This window comes from Abramis brama (assembly GCF_963993115.1).
Source record: "Abramis brama genome assembly, chromosome: 22".
Taxonomy (NCBI): domain Eukaryota; kingdom Metazoa; phylum Chordata; class Actinopteri; order Cypriniformes; family Leuciscidae; genus Abramis; species Abramis brama.
The window spans coordinates 5,290,131-5,306,353 of NC_139984.1; the positions used below are offsets into that span (position 1 = coordinate 5,290,131).

Consider the following 16,223-nt stretch of genomic DNA (forward strand, 5'->3'; position numbering starts at 1 on the left):
CGCTAACAAGCGCTTACCCATACTTCAGATACTTTTTCTAAACTCTTAACACAGACTCAAACCTACAAAACACAATTGGCCAAATGGATAATTTTCTTCTCAAAAACACATTTTGTTAAATATATACTAACTCTTCATTTCAAAACAGAACACATGTTTCTCTGCACACACTAACTTTACCAAAACACTGGAAATCTGACTCAAAATGAAATTATTCTGTCAAAGAAAAACACTTGTTTTCACTTCACAAGGTACATGCAGTCAATCACAGTACACCAGGTTTCCAAATACTGGCTATTGTTGATATTACAAAAACTGCATAGACTTTTATGTTTCAGTTTTACAGGTATGTGCATGCAAAACATGCAATCCACCGTTTTTACACTAAATCAAACCCCCCCCCCCCCACAAAATTACAGTTTTTTTGGATTGCTTAAACACGATTTTCAAAACAGGGCCCGTGTTTTCAAAACACTACACACAATTAGCACAACCACACACACAATTAGCAAAACACTACAGATCCTTTGCATAATTAAACACTCTTGTAAAAACTATAAATTTCTGTTTAAAAACTACACTTTGTTATCATATGAAACACACACGTTTCACATTACTATACTCTGTTTGCACGAGTTACACTCTGCTGTGATAAACCTAAAACACTTTTAGCACTTCTACTTCCCTATGATTAGAGTAGGCTACCATCAACAAAGTACAAATATAATGTAAATTCACCAAACACTACACAAGACCAATGTTGCAGACTGAAGAAACTCATTTATTTCTCAACACGCCCAAAATGTTGACATGGAGATTCATAATACTGTAACAAATGTCACTTTACGTATTGTACTGTAAGTTGCTGTTATGTAACAAGTGAAAATGCACTACCGTTCAAAAGTTTGGGGTCAGTGACATATTTTTTAAATAGAAATTAATACTTTTATTCAGCAAGGATGCATTAGATTGATCAAATATATGTCACTAAGTGACATTTATAATGTTACAAAGATTTGTCTATTTTAAAGAAAAGCTGGGTAACACTTTCTTTTACAGTGTCCTTGTTACATATGTTACAAGTACTAGTACTAACAGTAAATTATGCATAATTACATGCAACTATAGTAAGTACATGTAGTTCATTAATATTACTCAGGACTTAAATATATAATTAGGCTACACTGTAACAATGACACCTTAAAATAAAGTGTAAAGTGTTATTTTAAACAGAATATGAATTGTTTCATTCTGAAACAATGTAATAATACAGTTTCCACACATCTGAAGCAGCACAACTCAAAATTAATAATAATCAGAAATGTTTATTGAGCAGCAAATCAGCATATTAGGATTTCTGAAGGATCACGTGACACTGAAGACTGGAGCGGTACCTAATGATGACAGGAATAAATAATATAAATTATATATACGAAAATATATTTGAAATTATAGCCTAATATTTCATTGTATCATACATATATTGTATATATATATATGAGCTCAAGCTAGAGAACAGGATTGTTGTAGATCAGATGAAGTTGACCTGAGTTTGTCTCAGTCCCACTCGTGTTTTCCTGAGCAACACTGACACCTTCCGGCCAATCACACACTTGCATCTTCGATGGTAGGAGGCTTTTATACGTTTATTTGTGTTAAATCCCGAAACATGACCAAATTATATTATCTGTTAGCAAAAACAAATTCACTGTTATGATGATGCAAACTCGGACCTGCAGTATTCTATCAACACAAAGTCAAAACTAACTATTTGAAAGGACCAGAAGCACGTATTGATGAACATATCAGTTTACTGCAGATATAGTGATGATAGAGTCGCTTCATTAGCGCCACATTTTGTACAAATCAAAACCACATACATTTTCCCACAAATGACTTCTTTATTATTCTATTTACAGACCCCAGTACAGATTCTGCACATTCATTTACCACGAACATAAGACTTTATTGACTGTATGCTGCACAGAGCGGCGAGAAACTACATGTTGCACATTTACATCAGCTTTATTATGATCTTTATCCTCATCAAAACACTGCACTGCTGTGAAACTACTTGAGCTTTAGTAATGTTTAAAGACATGCAAGAACGTTTAAACTGCGGTCATATACAGCTAAATCTACACTACTCACAGTCACAGCTACTGAACTGACTACAGAAACACCACGGGTATCGTCTTGAAGACATTTGGCAAAGTTACCGTGAAAGTACATTTTAACTACATTGCTTTCAAAGTTGTTGTTTTTTTCGGACGTAATAAAGGAAAAATAAATCAATAGGTCACAGTAAAATTAAATTGGTGAAAAATGCCCATTTGCTGAAGCCAAAACATCACACAGTAATAGCGAGGATCCGCCTCCTCTCATGATTGGCAGCTCAGCCTTCCAATTAAATGCCACGCCCAGAAATCATTTTGTTATCATCCATGTTCAATATTTTTACTGTAGTAGGAAATAAGCTCTTCCCTGAGGCGTCTCATTCACTGTGCTATTAACTCACCACTCAAACTAGTCATGGCTAATCTTTCCTAAATTACACTATACGATTAAATGAATAATTACACCTACTTACACAGTTTTTTAGGCCAGAGGTGCACAAGGCTACTGTTTATGAACCTATACATTATAATATAAAAAATGGCACTTTTTTTGTCACATGCTTACAGTGTAACTACAATTATTTGCACATTCCATATACAACAGGAAATGCTCTATGGTTTTATAATATTTGGCACATAATGGTTAAAAGGCCACTACGTTTGAGCTACACAGTATTTCTCCGATGAGGGTTTGAAAGAACAAACGGGAGGAAAAATAGCTTATTCTAATAATATTCCGGTTGTCATTGAGGGTGGGTGTTCGTGCGATGTTGTAAAGCTGTACATCTGTATCCATCCATCCAGTCATTCTCTCACTCTCAAACAGTAATCAATAAAATCACAGTCACGTTTTTCCAATGGCTCTCGACCTTCACTAAAAAGCTATTAAATAATACAAAGATGACCATGACAGCATAAATATGTCATACATTTGTATATACAAAATAACACAGTGTTCCTTTCGCCTTGCGGCTGCGATAAACACCCGGAGCCAGCACGTGTGGATCCTCCGACGGTGGCCTGTCGTCCAGGAGAGTCCGTGAATGCAGGCGCTCAGAAGACTTTGGCCCGTTTGCTGTTCAGAGACCCGTGCTGCGAGACAGACAAGAGGAACACACATGTGAAAAGTAGAACAACCTAGAAACCGCCTAGCAACACCCTAGCAACAGCCAAACAACCATTCAGAATACCCCAGCTACCACCTAGCAACCACCCAGAACACCTTAGCAACCCACTAGAAACACCCTAGCAACTTTTTAACTTTAAATAAACTAATTTAAACTACTTTAAACTTCAAACTACTTTAAACTTTAAACTAATTTAATATTCAAACTACTTTAAACTTCAAACTTTCTGGTCCAAACTTTCTCAAGCCAACTTAAAGTTTGTCTCAAGTTCAACAAACTTTTTAATCAGATTACTGTTTTCAAGTAACTAGTAAAGTAGCACATTACTTGTAAAATGTCAACTGAGTTGCTTTTTCAAATAAGTAGTGTAAGTTAGTAACGCCACACACACACACAACAGGGGCGCAAACTTTGCTTGGGACAAAAATGCCACCGAAACGAATAAAAACGCTTCCAAAATCCAAGATATGGTGCAAAAAAGTCTACGTATAAGTTCGTTTTTAATATTTATAATCAATATCACACAAGCAAAAGTGCTGTTTTCCCAAATATCAGCACGTTTGCAAATGTGATATTGATTTCATACAACAATAAGTTAATAGGCCATGACTTATTGTCAATATTGTCTGTTTTTCCTCTATTTTGCTCATGAAAGCAGTTCCACACAGTAGAGCTGAGCTTCTCCGAGCAACACCGTTTCAGTTTCGCTACTGAATATGAATATGAGTTTCTGAACGACTCGCTTCTGTATGGAAGCTTGTTTCTGCCACAAAATAAAATATTTTAAAAGATAATTGTGACTTTTTATCTCACAACTGCGAGTTTACATCTCACAATACTGACTTTATTTCTCAGAATTGCGACTTTATATCTTTATATCTATTTAGTTTATATCTCGCAATAATGATATCTTTTCTCACAATTGTGAGATATAAAGTCCAAATCTAAGGGAAAAAAAGACAGACTTTTTTTTTTTTTTTTTTTTACCTCAGAATAGTTTATATCTCACAATTCTGACTTTATAACACGCAATTGCGACTTTATTTCTCAGAATTCTGACTTTATATCTCGCAATTGTGAGAAAAAAAGTCAGAATTGTGAGATAAAAAGTCGCTATTATTATTATTATTTATTTATTATTCAGTGGCGGAAACAAGCTTCCATACTTCTGCTTCATCTCTGAATGAATCTGCGTTTGAATGACGCATTACTTTTAAAAGCAACTTTCCCCAACACTGTGTGTGACATCATCAGGACATGAAAAATATGAGATTTTCATGTCCTAAGATTCATGCTCCCATAATTAAAGGAATTGTCTTTGTACTTTAATTCAGTAAAACCCTGTTTATAAGTGAGCTTTAAATGTGGACATTTTCTTCAAATTCTGGTTATACACACACTTCCATCCAAAAGCAATTAATAAGCGTAAAGCAATAAAAGTGACAGTAAAGACATTCATAAATAAATGCTGTTTTGAACTTTATATTCTTTAAAGAATCCTGGGGGGAAAAGTATCATTTCACCCCCCCAAAAAAATGAAACTGACAACATAATAATCAGAAATGTTTTTTTGAGCATCAAACCCTCATATTAAAATGATTTCTGAAGGGTCATGTGACACTGAAGACTGGAGTAATGATGCTGATCAGCTTTGATCACAGGAATACATGACATGTATTCACACAGAAAACAGTTCTTGCAATTTGTAATAATATTTCACAATATTACTGTTTTAAGTAAATAAATAAATGCAGCTTTGGTGAGAAGAGACTTCACAAACATGAATAAATCTTCCCGTCCCCAAACCTCTGAACAGCAGTGAACATATTAAAGTGGGCAGACTCTGAACGTGACTCCAGATCAACACGAACCCTGTCGGTCTCACCTTGGCCTGTTTGTAAAAGTGCGGCGCCAGCTCCACCAGCCAGGACGACTCCACCGCGGTCACGTCCCGCATGTAGTACTTGCTGGTCTGAACCACCTCGTTGAAGACGACCCTGAGACACACAGCTGGGTTAATATCTGCTGGAACAGAACCGAACTGGAGTAAAGTACAGGCTTATACCAGTACCATTTTGGGGGCTTTTCTCCATACAGCACCGAATCGGGGTGGATGAACAGCTCTCTGTCGTCGCGTAGAGTCCTGGACGACGTACAGCGTTACAAGAAGAACAGAGACATGCAAATATGGCTGGAAAAGTCAGGTGACTGTCACTGATGAAGAGGAACTATTGAGGATGAGCGGACCGACCTGTAGGAGCCGGAGTGATGCATGCGGGCGGCGTTCGCAAAGAACCCGGACACAATACATCGGAGAATCACATCCGGATCTCCTTCAGAGCAGACAGAAGAGGGACATTCAGATGACAACACGAGGGGTGTAACCATACACACGTCACGAATCGAGACATATCACGATACTGAACTCATGGTACGATATTACTGCGACATATGGTCAAATTTAACACAAAATGAACTGTTGATTAAAAGCTAAATTAGTTTTTTCATTGTGTGTGAATGAATAGTCTTGGACTTGATGCTGAAACCCAAAGCTCAGGACAATAGAGACGCCAGAATAATAACAATATTCATGATTCTGAAGATGAAAATACAGAATTATTCTACACGAATATGCTTGAACTCTTTCACTGACTAGATATATTTATAATAATGTAGGTCACTATTACTGCTAACATCAGACATTTGGCGTTATCACTATCAGGCCCACACATATCCCCCCACTGCATTATTATACATTATATTCAACATTATATACAGTAGTTTACAGAAGCCCTGAACCACAACGAAAAAAAAAAAATCATTTTGAGATATAAAGTCGAAATATTACGAGAATACAGTCTTCTGTAGAAATTCTTTGTGTGTGTGTGTGTGTGTGTGTGTGTGTGTGTGTGTGTGTGTGTGTGTGTAGAAATGTGCTCGTGAAGTGGAATCTCGGACATGGATCTAAACAAAATAGTAGCTTTTTACTTTTATCTGGGCTTTCAACAAAAGTGCCAATCTACCATCATGCATTGCCATGGTGCTCGTCTATAGGCAACACCATCTGGCCCGAGAACACTTAACAGTAACCGCACTGTCTCCCTCTTCACCGTAAATCCTTTCTGGATACATTATAAGTGCATCATTCTGTATCCAATCATTTGGCCGGATCCCGTGATTTCCTCAGATATAAAGCTGGATAACTGCATCCAGTCTGAAAGTGTTTTCGCCTGTAAAGTCTATTCCGGCGCAGTATGTATTTTGTAACGACCTAAAACAAATGGTAATGCATGTTGGTAGATTAGCACCTGTAGAATTTCCTTTTGCTGAAAGCCCAGATAAAAGTAAAAAGCTACTATTTTGTTCAGATCCATGTCCGAGGTAGATCGACTTCACGAGCGCATTTCTTTACACACACACACATACACACACGTACGTGAGTAATGAATTGGAAACACTCGCTCTGCGCCAGTGGACGCGCACCGTTATGAATGCCTGTGCAGCAATTATGAATGTGAAACAACGCCAAGCACACACACACACACAGAGAACTTCTACGGAAGACTGTATTCTCGTAATTTTGACTTTATTCTCAAAATATTATGACTCTAATCTCGTAATTTTTTTTTTTTTTTACGTTGCGGTTCAGGGCTTCTGTAGTAGTTTAATGTAGTACTGACACTAAAACTCTGAAAACTTTTTTTCTGGGTGTACTATACACAATACATATTGTCACTATCCACGATACATATTGTTGCATTTTCGTATTGCGATATATTGCGACACGATATATTGTTACACCCCTAGGAAATACGGTCATGACCAACCAATGACAGCATCTGAGGAAAACACAAACGGATATGACACCCTGTTGGTGACAGAAAGGAGAGCTCACCCTCGCTGGAGGTGCGAGGCACCTTGAACTTGTTGAGGAGGTGTCGCAGCTGCTCCCGTACGGCCACGGCCCGCAGGAGACCTTTATAGTGGAGGAAGTGATCCTGACACCACTGAGAACTCTTCTGGTGCTGCGGGAACACACGGGCCAGTTATACGCTCCATTCAACATCACAACACCAATACAAGTGCCCTTATTCCTTCATTCAGCATCACAAATCTGTGGTTCTCAAACAGGAGGCCTCAAGATGACTTAAAGTTAGGGCTGCGCAAGTAATCGAAATAACCCCCACATTACGATATGGCTTAGAATGCTTATTAAATCTCAAAGGCTGCGAATGAATTAAGGCGAGACACTACAGGTGAATAGGGTAAAAATTTTAACAAGTTTTCTGTAATTTAATGTTTAAATATGCAAATTAGGCCATATCTAATTAAATATGCGCTTAAAAAAAAAGTATTGGATAAAGCCAGGTTAAAAATTATTTTTTCATTGTGTTCACATATTAGATGGGAAAAAGATTACAGAGGGATTTATGGATATCTACTTTTGTTATCCTGTAAATCAGAATATACTGTCAATAGCCTTAAAAAAATGATTTTCGCCATGTTTTTTGGAATAAAATGTTATATAAATCAGGCTAGGAATAATATATTTACAAATCCCTCTGTAAATGTCTTCATAATATAACTAGGTACAAGACTGGAGAGTTTGGTGTATTTCTGTGCTACTGAAGTGGAGATTTCAGACTTGGAGTATGAGAGAAAAGTCATTTTGAGAAAACGTGCTTTAAAGATTTATCATCAGCCAATGAGATTGCGCATTCAGCCCTTTTACTTTCACGATTGGTTGCTGATAAAAAGGAAATGACCATATTTGGATCTGACAGCACTGTACAGGAGAGAGAGAGCTTTCCAGCGGTGCATGTGTTGATTAAGAACGCCAACTTTTGTTGAATTTATGAGAAATCTACAGACGAAGTGTAGTAAAATGTAGTAAAATAAAGACCTAAATGTGTATTTCGGACTTTTTTTCACCACAAGTCTGAAAGAAGACACGTTATTGAAGACAAATATCCAAAAATCTCAAAATTGACCAGTAAAAAAAAAACTATGTTTTTGCCTGCCGTGTCTCGCCTTAAAGAAATATACGCGCTGCGTGTTTCACAGTGAAGCGCAGCACTGTGTTCATTTACACACAAGCAGCTCATGATCTGTTTGTTTTTCCCAGTATCTCAGTGTGTCTCAGTTTGCAGTAAATGCTGCTCTAAACACACTTCATCTCTACACACACTTCATCTCTACAACTGCTCAGTTCAAGTCGCTTTAACATGCGTCAGTCACCTTCACACACTTATGAGAAGTGCTTATAATATAAGGTGTTGTAATATAACAATATAAGGTGTTGTAATATAACAAAGCTGTGTGTACGTCAGTTTTATGTTCTATTTTACCTTCTAATTTTTTCTCATTGTTTTATTTATTTATTTTATTTTATATCGATATTGAGGTCAAACTATATTGCCAATTTACTTTATTTTACACGCTGATAGTTGTTTCTTTTATTATTATATTATATATATTATATTATGAATATTTTTATTTTACATATATATTTTATATTGTGTGATTGCATTGTTTGATTTTATGCATGTGAAACACTTGGAGTTGCACTCTATGTATGAAAAGTGCTTTACAAATGTTTATTATTATAAACCGGCTGTTGTCAACAAAAGAGAAGCTCTTAGACTCAGAGTGTCAGTGGAAACCGATCAGATTTAGATAGTGTGAATGGTTAAAAATCACATGATATCCAATCTTTACAAATCTGTTTCAAGCTATACACATTCATTTCCGGAAATCAGTTTCAGTCTGAACGATCTTATCGGATTTTGCATGGTTTATGTGACTTTTACAGTTGTATGGTAAAATAAAACTATTTTTTTTTTAGTTTTGTTAATTTAATTTGTAGACATTTCATTTTTGTATTATATTATATTATATTATATTATATTACTTATATACAAGTTTTGAACGCGGCTCAACCAATCAGAATCAAGGACCTGAACTATCCGTTTTATAAACTTATATTATTAAGAAAGAACTATGCTATTGTACGATTTTTAAATGGTTGTAATACATTGTACAGCCGTAGAGAACATGCGGTTCACAGATTCTCGTCTGTGGAATTCGCCGCTTCCGGTTCCGGTTAAAGGCACAATATGTAACTTTTTTGCTTTAAAATGAGCAAAAATCACTATATCTATGTTATATATTTTTTTTAGTTGTGTACTTACATTATCCCGACTGTTTCCAACAACTTTCAAACCAGGAGAAATTTTAATTTAATTTTTAGACACGGCACGTTTCTTTATTTCTGTTTTGTCGCAGTCAATGGCGTCATATCCGCGTTGTCCCTGGTTTCCGCTCGTGCTGCCATGGTAACCAGAGCTATGAGCAGAGCCCTCTGATTAACCAAAGCGACAGACGCAGACAACTGAGGAGTTCGCAATGTCTATTTGCACGCTGTTGTTGTTTCGTTCAAACATTATGGACCATGGCAAGCAGACTTTGGATAAAAAAGGAGAACTAAAACGAGAGTCAATATCAGCGCGGTGTTTTCGAGATGTATATAAACGAGAGCTCCACGTCCGAGACTTCGACCGCTCCTACATGTACTTTATTAAACAGGTGAGCACATTTACATAAAACTAATCAATGTTATATAGTTCAACAATGATAAAATGTCAGAATATGATCTGTATGTTATTCTAATGTTGATCTAGCTTACTGCTAGTCTCATACAGACAAACTAACACATACATTTCAACACATTCAAATGCAGTTTAGTGTGATAGTGTAATGTTAGACCAAGTGAAACAGCGCTGCGTTACCTCACAAGTTTAATTTGTCTAATAAACTGACCTGTGAGTAGTAATTCTGCGTGTAGTTCGGTAGAATGAAATGTCCATATTTCTTATATATCCACGGGAGCTCGCGTCGCGTGTGGAGCTGATAGCTGTCTCTTAGCAATCCCGAACTGCTTCATATCACAGTCATGATAAAAGCATCGATGTATTCAGTCATCCATAAACATTATTAGATCGGCCGGCTTGACGTTGACGACAACATCCATAATTCTTAGCATGTGTTGCGTCATCAAACTACGCCTTTGTTATTGTAAAGAGGTTAGCGACCCCTAGTGGAGAAAAATTCCATACTGTGGCTTTAATGGACACGGGTAAATTGCAATCAAGGATCTCGAATTTAATCGAGGAATCGTGACAGCCCTAAAATAAACCATTCTTCATTGAGGTAGTACCCATTCTTCCTGCTCCGTTACCTTTATGAACGCCTCATAAACATTCAGCATGGTGAGATGATCCCCCTCAGCCACAGCAAACTTCCTGTGCTCCCGCGCCTGACCACACACAGAAATACGCTTTATGGGGACAAATACATTAAAATGGTTCCTAAAGCAGAAAGAACATCAGTAAAGCCAGACGTACAGCTGCTTTCCTCTGGTTGTGTGGCACCGTGAACAGGTTTTGAATCTGCATCATGGCCGCGATGGTGACGATCTCCTTGGAGCAGCCGAAGTTTCCCGACTCCAGCAGCATCTTGGCAAACATGGGGCTGAGCGGGAACTCGGCCATCCGCACCCCCATCGGGTCGGTGAGACGCCCGTACTGATCCAGACCTGTCAGAAGCACAGAGTGAGGTCACACGCACACAACCACGCGAGCGACAGTGAGAGAAAGCGTCTGGTTCCTCTACCTCCGAGAGCGAAGAGCAGCTCCAGGGCCTGGACCATGGACTGAGCCGGAGGAGGCTGCGGGACGAGCACACGGAGTCAGCACACGTGAACTACAGCGAGGCGGACACATGTGTGGATGTATCAGTGGGACACACTCACGGAGAGGAAGCTGAAGCGCAGCACGTTGTCGATGCCCAGGGCTTTGAGCTGCAGGATGACCGGAGCCAGATTGGAGCGCTGCATCTCCGGGACGGTGGACGCCGGCAGCTTCTCAAAGTCCTCCTCTGATCGACACACACACACGCACAACACAACACTACTACACACTCTCAGTTCACTACAGTACAGTATAATAATCCCCCTGCTGGAGGTACTTTTTCATGCTCAAACAGCAACAACTAAAGAAAGAAACTATGCTAAGTTTTACCAATTTTAAAAATTTGTCATATATAAAATTGATTTTTAAATGTTTGCACAATAAGGCACCATCTGTTCTATGTAAATTGATAAAGAGACAGGATGATACAAGTAGAATCACTAGGAGTTCGGCAGGTGGGAATTGTACTAGGATTGATTTTCGTAGAACTACACAAGGACAAAGAGCCTTTTCTGTTGAGGGCTCCAAACTCTGGAACCTGTTGCCAAATGAGTTTAAGGCAATACTTGATATAAAGTCCTTTACATTGAAGGTAAAGCGGTGGTTTAAAATAAACCAGAACTGCACGTATTTAAATGTAATAATTTTTGTATGTAAAAGTGTAATGTAATGTAGCCTAAAAGTTGAAAGCTCCATTCTAATGTATAATTTAGGTATTTGAACGTCTATAAGTGACATATTGTGGTAGTTTTATTCTATGAGTAGTAGTTTTATTTTTTGTTTTTATTTTTTATTTTGTTTAGAAAAGCCTTTTCTAGGGACCTGAGATGCAAATTAGCTTCTGCTATACTCTCTATGTGCAATACATACTTTCCAGTTTTGACTGGGATCATGTTTTTGTTGTACTGTCCCTATACAAATAAACAAAAAAAAAGATGAACATGGAAAAAAAGCATCATGGGTCCTATTTAATTAGTTGGCTATATATTTCTATTATATAATTTTTTTAACTATATGGAGTAGATCTGCTATAACAGAAGTAAGTGTGGGCGCAGTACCTGTGTAGAGGCGGAAGCACTTCCCTGCGCGGTTCCTCCCGGCTCGCCCGGCTCTCTGGCAGGCGGAGGCTTTGGAGATGGGCGTCACGATCAGAGACTCGATCGCCGTCAGCGGGTTATACGCCCGCAGCTTGACGAACGCACAGTCGATCACAAACACCACGCCGTTGATGGTGATGGAGGTCTCCGCTATGTTGGTTGCGACCACCACCTGAAAAACATCAGCTGTCGTGAAGAAGATCCGGCTCAGCACTCAGACGCGCTCACCTCTGTGATATCTCAATCATGCTGAGCTGTGAATGGATGAATCCCAGAGTTTCTGCACCTTTCTGACAGTGGGCGGCATCCTCTCGAACGCCCGCATCTGCTCGCTGTAGGGCAGGCCCGCGTACATGGGCAACACACACAGGTGCTTCTTCATCCCGTAGCGGGACAGGGTGCGCGCCTGTTCCTGGAGCAGAGACACCACCTTCTCCACCTCCTCCTGTTCATACATTCAACGGCCGTGTTTATCTCCAGCTGAACACACTTTAAAGCTGACATTCCCATCGCTAATCAATGTGTATATGCATACATACATACAACTGCTTTACGTTATCAGGATACAAAAATCTGGTAACTAATTCGTTACAGTTACTTTAATAAACAAATCAACTTACAGTGGGAATACTATCATGATTACAATGGTTTCACTTAAGGCGAGACACGGCGGGCAAAAACATTATTTTTTTTTACTGGTCAATTTTTGGATATTTGTCTTCAATAACGTGTCTTCTTTCAGACTTGTGGTGAAAAAAAGTCTGAAATACACATTTAGGTCTTTATTTTACTACTTTGTCTGTTTGCGTCTGTAGATTTCTCATAAATTCAACAAAAGTTGGCGTTCTTAATCAACACATGCACCGCTGGAAAGCTCTCTCTCTCCTGTACAGTGCTGTCAGATCCAAATATGGTCATTTCCTTTTTATCAGCAACCAATCGTGAAAGTAAAAGGGCTGAATGCGCAATCTCATTGGCTGATGATAAATCTTTAAAGCACGTTTTCTCAAAATGACTTTTCTCTCATACTCCAAGTCCGAAATCTCCACTTCAGTAGCACCGATATACACCAAACTTTCCAGTCTTGTACCTAGTTATATTATGAAGACATTTACAGAGGGATTTGTAAATATATTATTCCTAGCTTGATTTATATAACATTTTATTCCAAAAAACATGGTGAAAATCATTTTTTTAAGGCTATTGACAGTATATTCTGATTTACAGGATAACAAAAGTAGATATCCATAAATCCCTCTGTAATCTTTTCCCCATCTAATATGTGAACACAATGAAAAAATAATTTTTAACCTGGCTTTATCCAATACTCAGATATGCAAATTAGCGCATATTTAATTAGATATTGCCTAATTTGCATATCTAAACATAAATTACAGAAAACTTGTAATACATTTTTTTCTCATCTTAATGTAGGTAATCAACTGGGAAAGTTTCATGGTGATATCTGCTAGTTAAAAATTGTACCCTATTCACCTGTAGTGTCTCACCTTAAAACTAAATAAATTGGTATTTTTTACATCATAATGCTATTGACAGTACAGTAGTGATGCGAGGGTCACGGTTATATCCGTTGAGAATGGATAGTCCGTGGGTCGGGATTAAAAAAATAACATTTAAATTAATTGCGGGTAATCATTAATGTGCTGATTTTAATAAAGACACGGAAATCTCATTTCACGGAAAAACGCAACGAACGTGTGTCCTTCTTTTACTTCCATTTTGAACGCAACAACAACAACGTCCATCTCTTTAGGGAGAAACGATCAAGGAAAACCTGTGTCTAGAGCACTTCCTAGTGGTAATTATATTAAACACAAAGGGAACTATAAAAAAACTACAATATTGCTTAATAACGCTGTTAATAGCTTTCTAAAAATATACACAAGCTTAACGGAAATTATTCTTATAAGAATGTTTCCAACATGATGGAAGTATTAAACGTGTTTAAAGCTGTTTTTTTATCAGGCACTAGTTTGCACACTCTCTTTAGATAGTTCACTTGTTTAAAGGGGTGGTGTAATGCTCTTTTCACAAGATGTAAAATAAGTCCCCAGAGTGTGTATGTGAAGTTTTCGCTCAAAATACCCCACAGATATTTTTATATAGCATGTTACAAATTTCACTTTTTGAGGGTGAGCAAAAATGCAACATTTTTGTTTGTCCCTTTAAATGCAAATGAGCTGCTGCTCCCGGCACAGGGGGCGGAGCTTCAAGAGCTTGTGTCAAAAACTTCAAAAACTTTTTTGTTTATGTTTAAATTTATGTTGCTGATGTGGAGTTAACTATGTTCTAGTCATTGATTAGCATATTCTGTCTTGATAATCTATAAATCATGTTCCTGGGGGCGGGGTTTATGTAAATTCTAGGGTTGGTGATGTCACTAACCCGGGAGGAATGTGGTGTAGTCTCTACCAGCTGTTTGTTGTAGTCCTTAAAAAGCGATTTCTGTAAAAGCAAATATCTCGAACTTTGAGCGTTGTAACTTTGCAGATGTTGTTTATGCTCAAACAGCAACATTACACACTAACTAAAGTTACAAAAGTGAAATCATAATCAACCACCCCTTTAAGCAGCAATGGAGGAGCAATGTTTAAAGGGGTGTGAGAATTTATGTTTGAAGGAAGTAAAGCCTGTGTTTAGGCTATTAAGGAAATGCAATTTTGCCAAAGAAGATCTTTTACTTTAAATAAGCTAAACGTTGATTTAAAAGCAGCCTACTTCAGTGTAATGTGTTACCATCATCACGCTTAACACAGAGAATTACACTAATTGTAATGTGAATTCGGCTGATGTTAGAATTGCTCCTCAGTTTCCTTGTTCTCGCGTGCATCTGGTGCAATCATTCTCATAAATACTGCTTTCTACCTGACTTTATTTACATATGTGACTTGAAGGAATCCAAAAGTAATCAAATTACATTACTTTCATATTGTGGTGCTTGGATTACGGTAATCTGTAACTGTAACGGAATACATTTTCAATGTGACTAACTCTTTCTCATCTTATTGAGCCAAATGGACGCACAATAATGTGGAGTATTCACATAAACATAGTCGGTTACATCTTAAATTACCGTAAACAGTTGTTCACTCAAAATTCACTCACTGCTCTCGACCGAATCACTTTTGCATCTTCAATAAGACTCAGTTCATATTTGATTCATCCAGTAGAACTACTGTAGCAGTAAAGTTTATTTCATTTGTATCTTCACTCTATTGTATTTGTTCTACTGTTTGTAATTTGCTGCTTTGTTCTTATTTTAAATAAAAATAGCTATATCGTGATATATATATCGTTACCATGAAATTACATTTCTCATAGCGTGAAATAAGATTTTGTTTATATCGCCCACCCTTATGAGATAGTGTAGTGAAAGTTTATATGGTGGTCAATGAACGGGACGCTGAATATGTCGGCTTTAATAAGATTTTCCCAATAAATAGGCATAGTCCTGGCTTCAGAAGTGGGAAGCAGGAGATATCACATGTGAAGGCAGCATGAACCTCTTCATCATATGAGGTAATAGTTCATATGGATTTATTTGATGATCTCTTGATGTTTTGGGTGAATAGACTTTCAATGGAGGGACAGAAATCTCTCAGATTTCATTAAAATATCTTGCGAAGATAAACGAAAGTCTTTTGGGTGTGGAACGGACATGAGGGCGAGTAATTAAAGGGATACTTCACCGATTAGCATTAAGCTTTGTATCAGTAGAAACCCGGTAGTATTCTCGAGTGACCGTGCTTCCCTCCCTCATGTCCCCCTGAGACGAGAGATTTCTGTAGTGTGTGTCTGGAAAAAAAACTCAAATGACGCAAAAAAACTCATTTTTCGTCATCAGAGGCTTTTCTGTCCAGAGGCGAGAGACTCCAGCCAGTAGGAGGAGCTCGTCCCGCATGTCTTCAACCCACCCATAGGGGGATCTCACGATAAAACGCCGTCTTTTTTCAGTTTCGAGTTGACTAGTAGCCTAGCTCTTCCGATACTGCCCTCTGTAACCGGTAGGCGTGGCTTGGGAGTGGCCTCATAGAAGCAAGTGCATTCTGGGAGTTGTTGTCTTTCATCCACATGAGCCAAAAATACATTTTCTGGCTTTTCTCAGTCTAGAAG

At 37.9% G+C, this 16,223-nt stretch overlaps 1 protein-coding gene across 1 annotated transcript in view; it reads right to left on the bottom strand.

Annotated features, from left to right (window-relative positions):
• Positions 1-2,254: 2,254 nt before the first annotated feature.
• dhx35 (DEAH-box helicase 35) overlaps positions 2,255-16,223 on the bottom strand; it is a 22,344-nt gene continuing 8,375 nt past the window's right edge. Inside the window, exons 11-21 of the mRNA XM_084098148.1 lie at positions 12,376-12,534; positions 12,051-12,261; positions 11,055-11,179; positions 10,916-10,970; positions 10,648-10,838; positions 10,482-10,559; positions 7,140-7,269; positions 5,496-5,577; positions 5,316-5,387; positions 5,130-5,241; positions 2,255-3,209 (exon numbers count right to left, since the gene is read on the bottom strand). Of these exons, the coding sequence (XP_083954274.1) occupies positions 3,171-3,209; positions 5,130-5,241; positions 5,316-5,387; positions 5,496-5,577; positions 7,140-7,269; positions 10,482-10,559; positions 10,648-10,838; positions 10,916-10,970; positions 11,055-11,179; positions 12,051-12,261; positions 12,376-12,534 (1,254 nt within the window). The 3' untranslated portion in view covers positions 2,255-3,170. The remainder of the gene's footprint in view (positions 3,210-5,129; positions 5,242-5,315; positions 5,388-5,495; positions 5,578-7,139; positions 7,270-10,481; positions 10,560-10,647; positions 10,839-10,915; positions 10,971-11,054; positions 11,180-12,050; positions 12,262-12,375; positions 12,535-16,223) is intronic.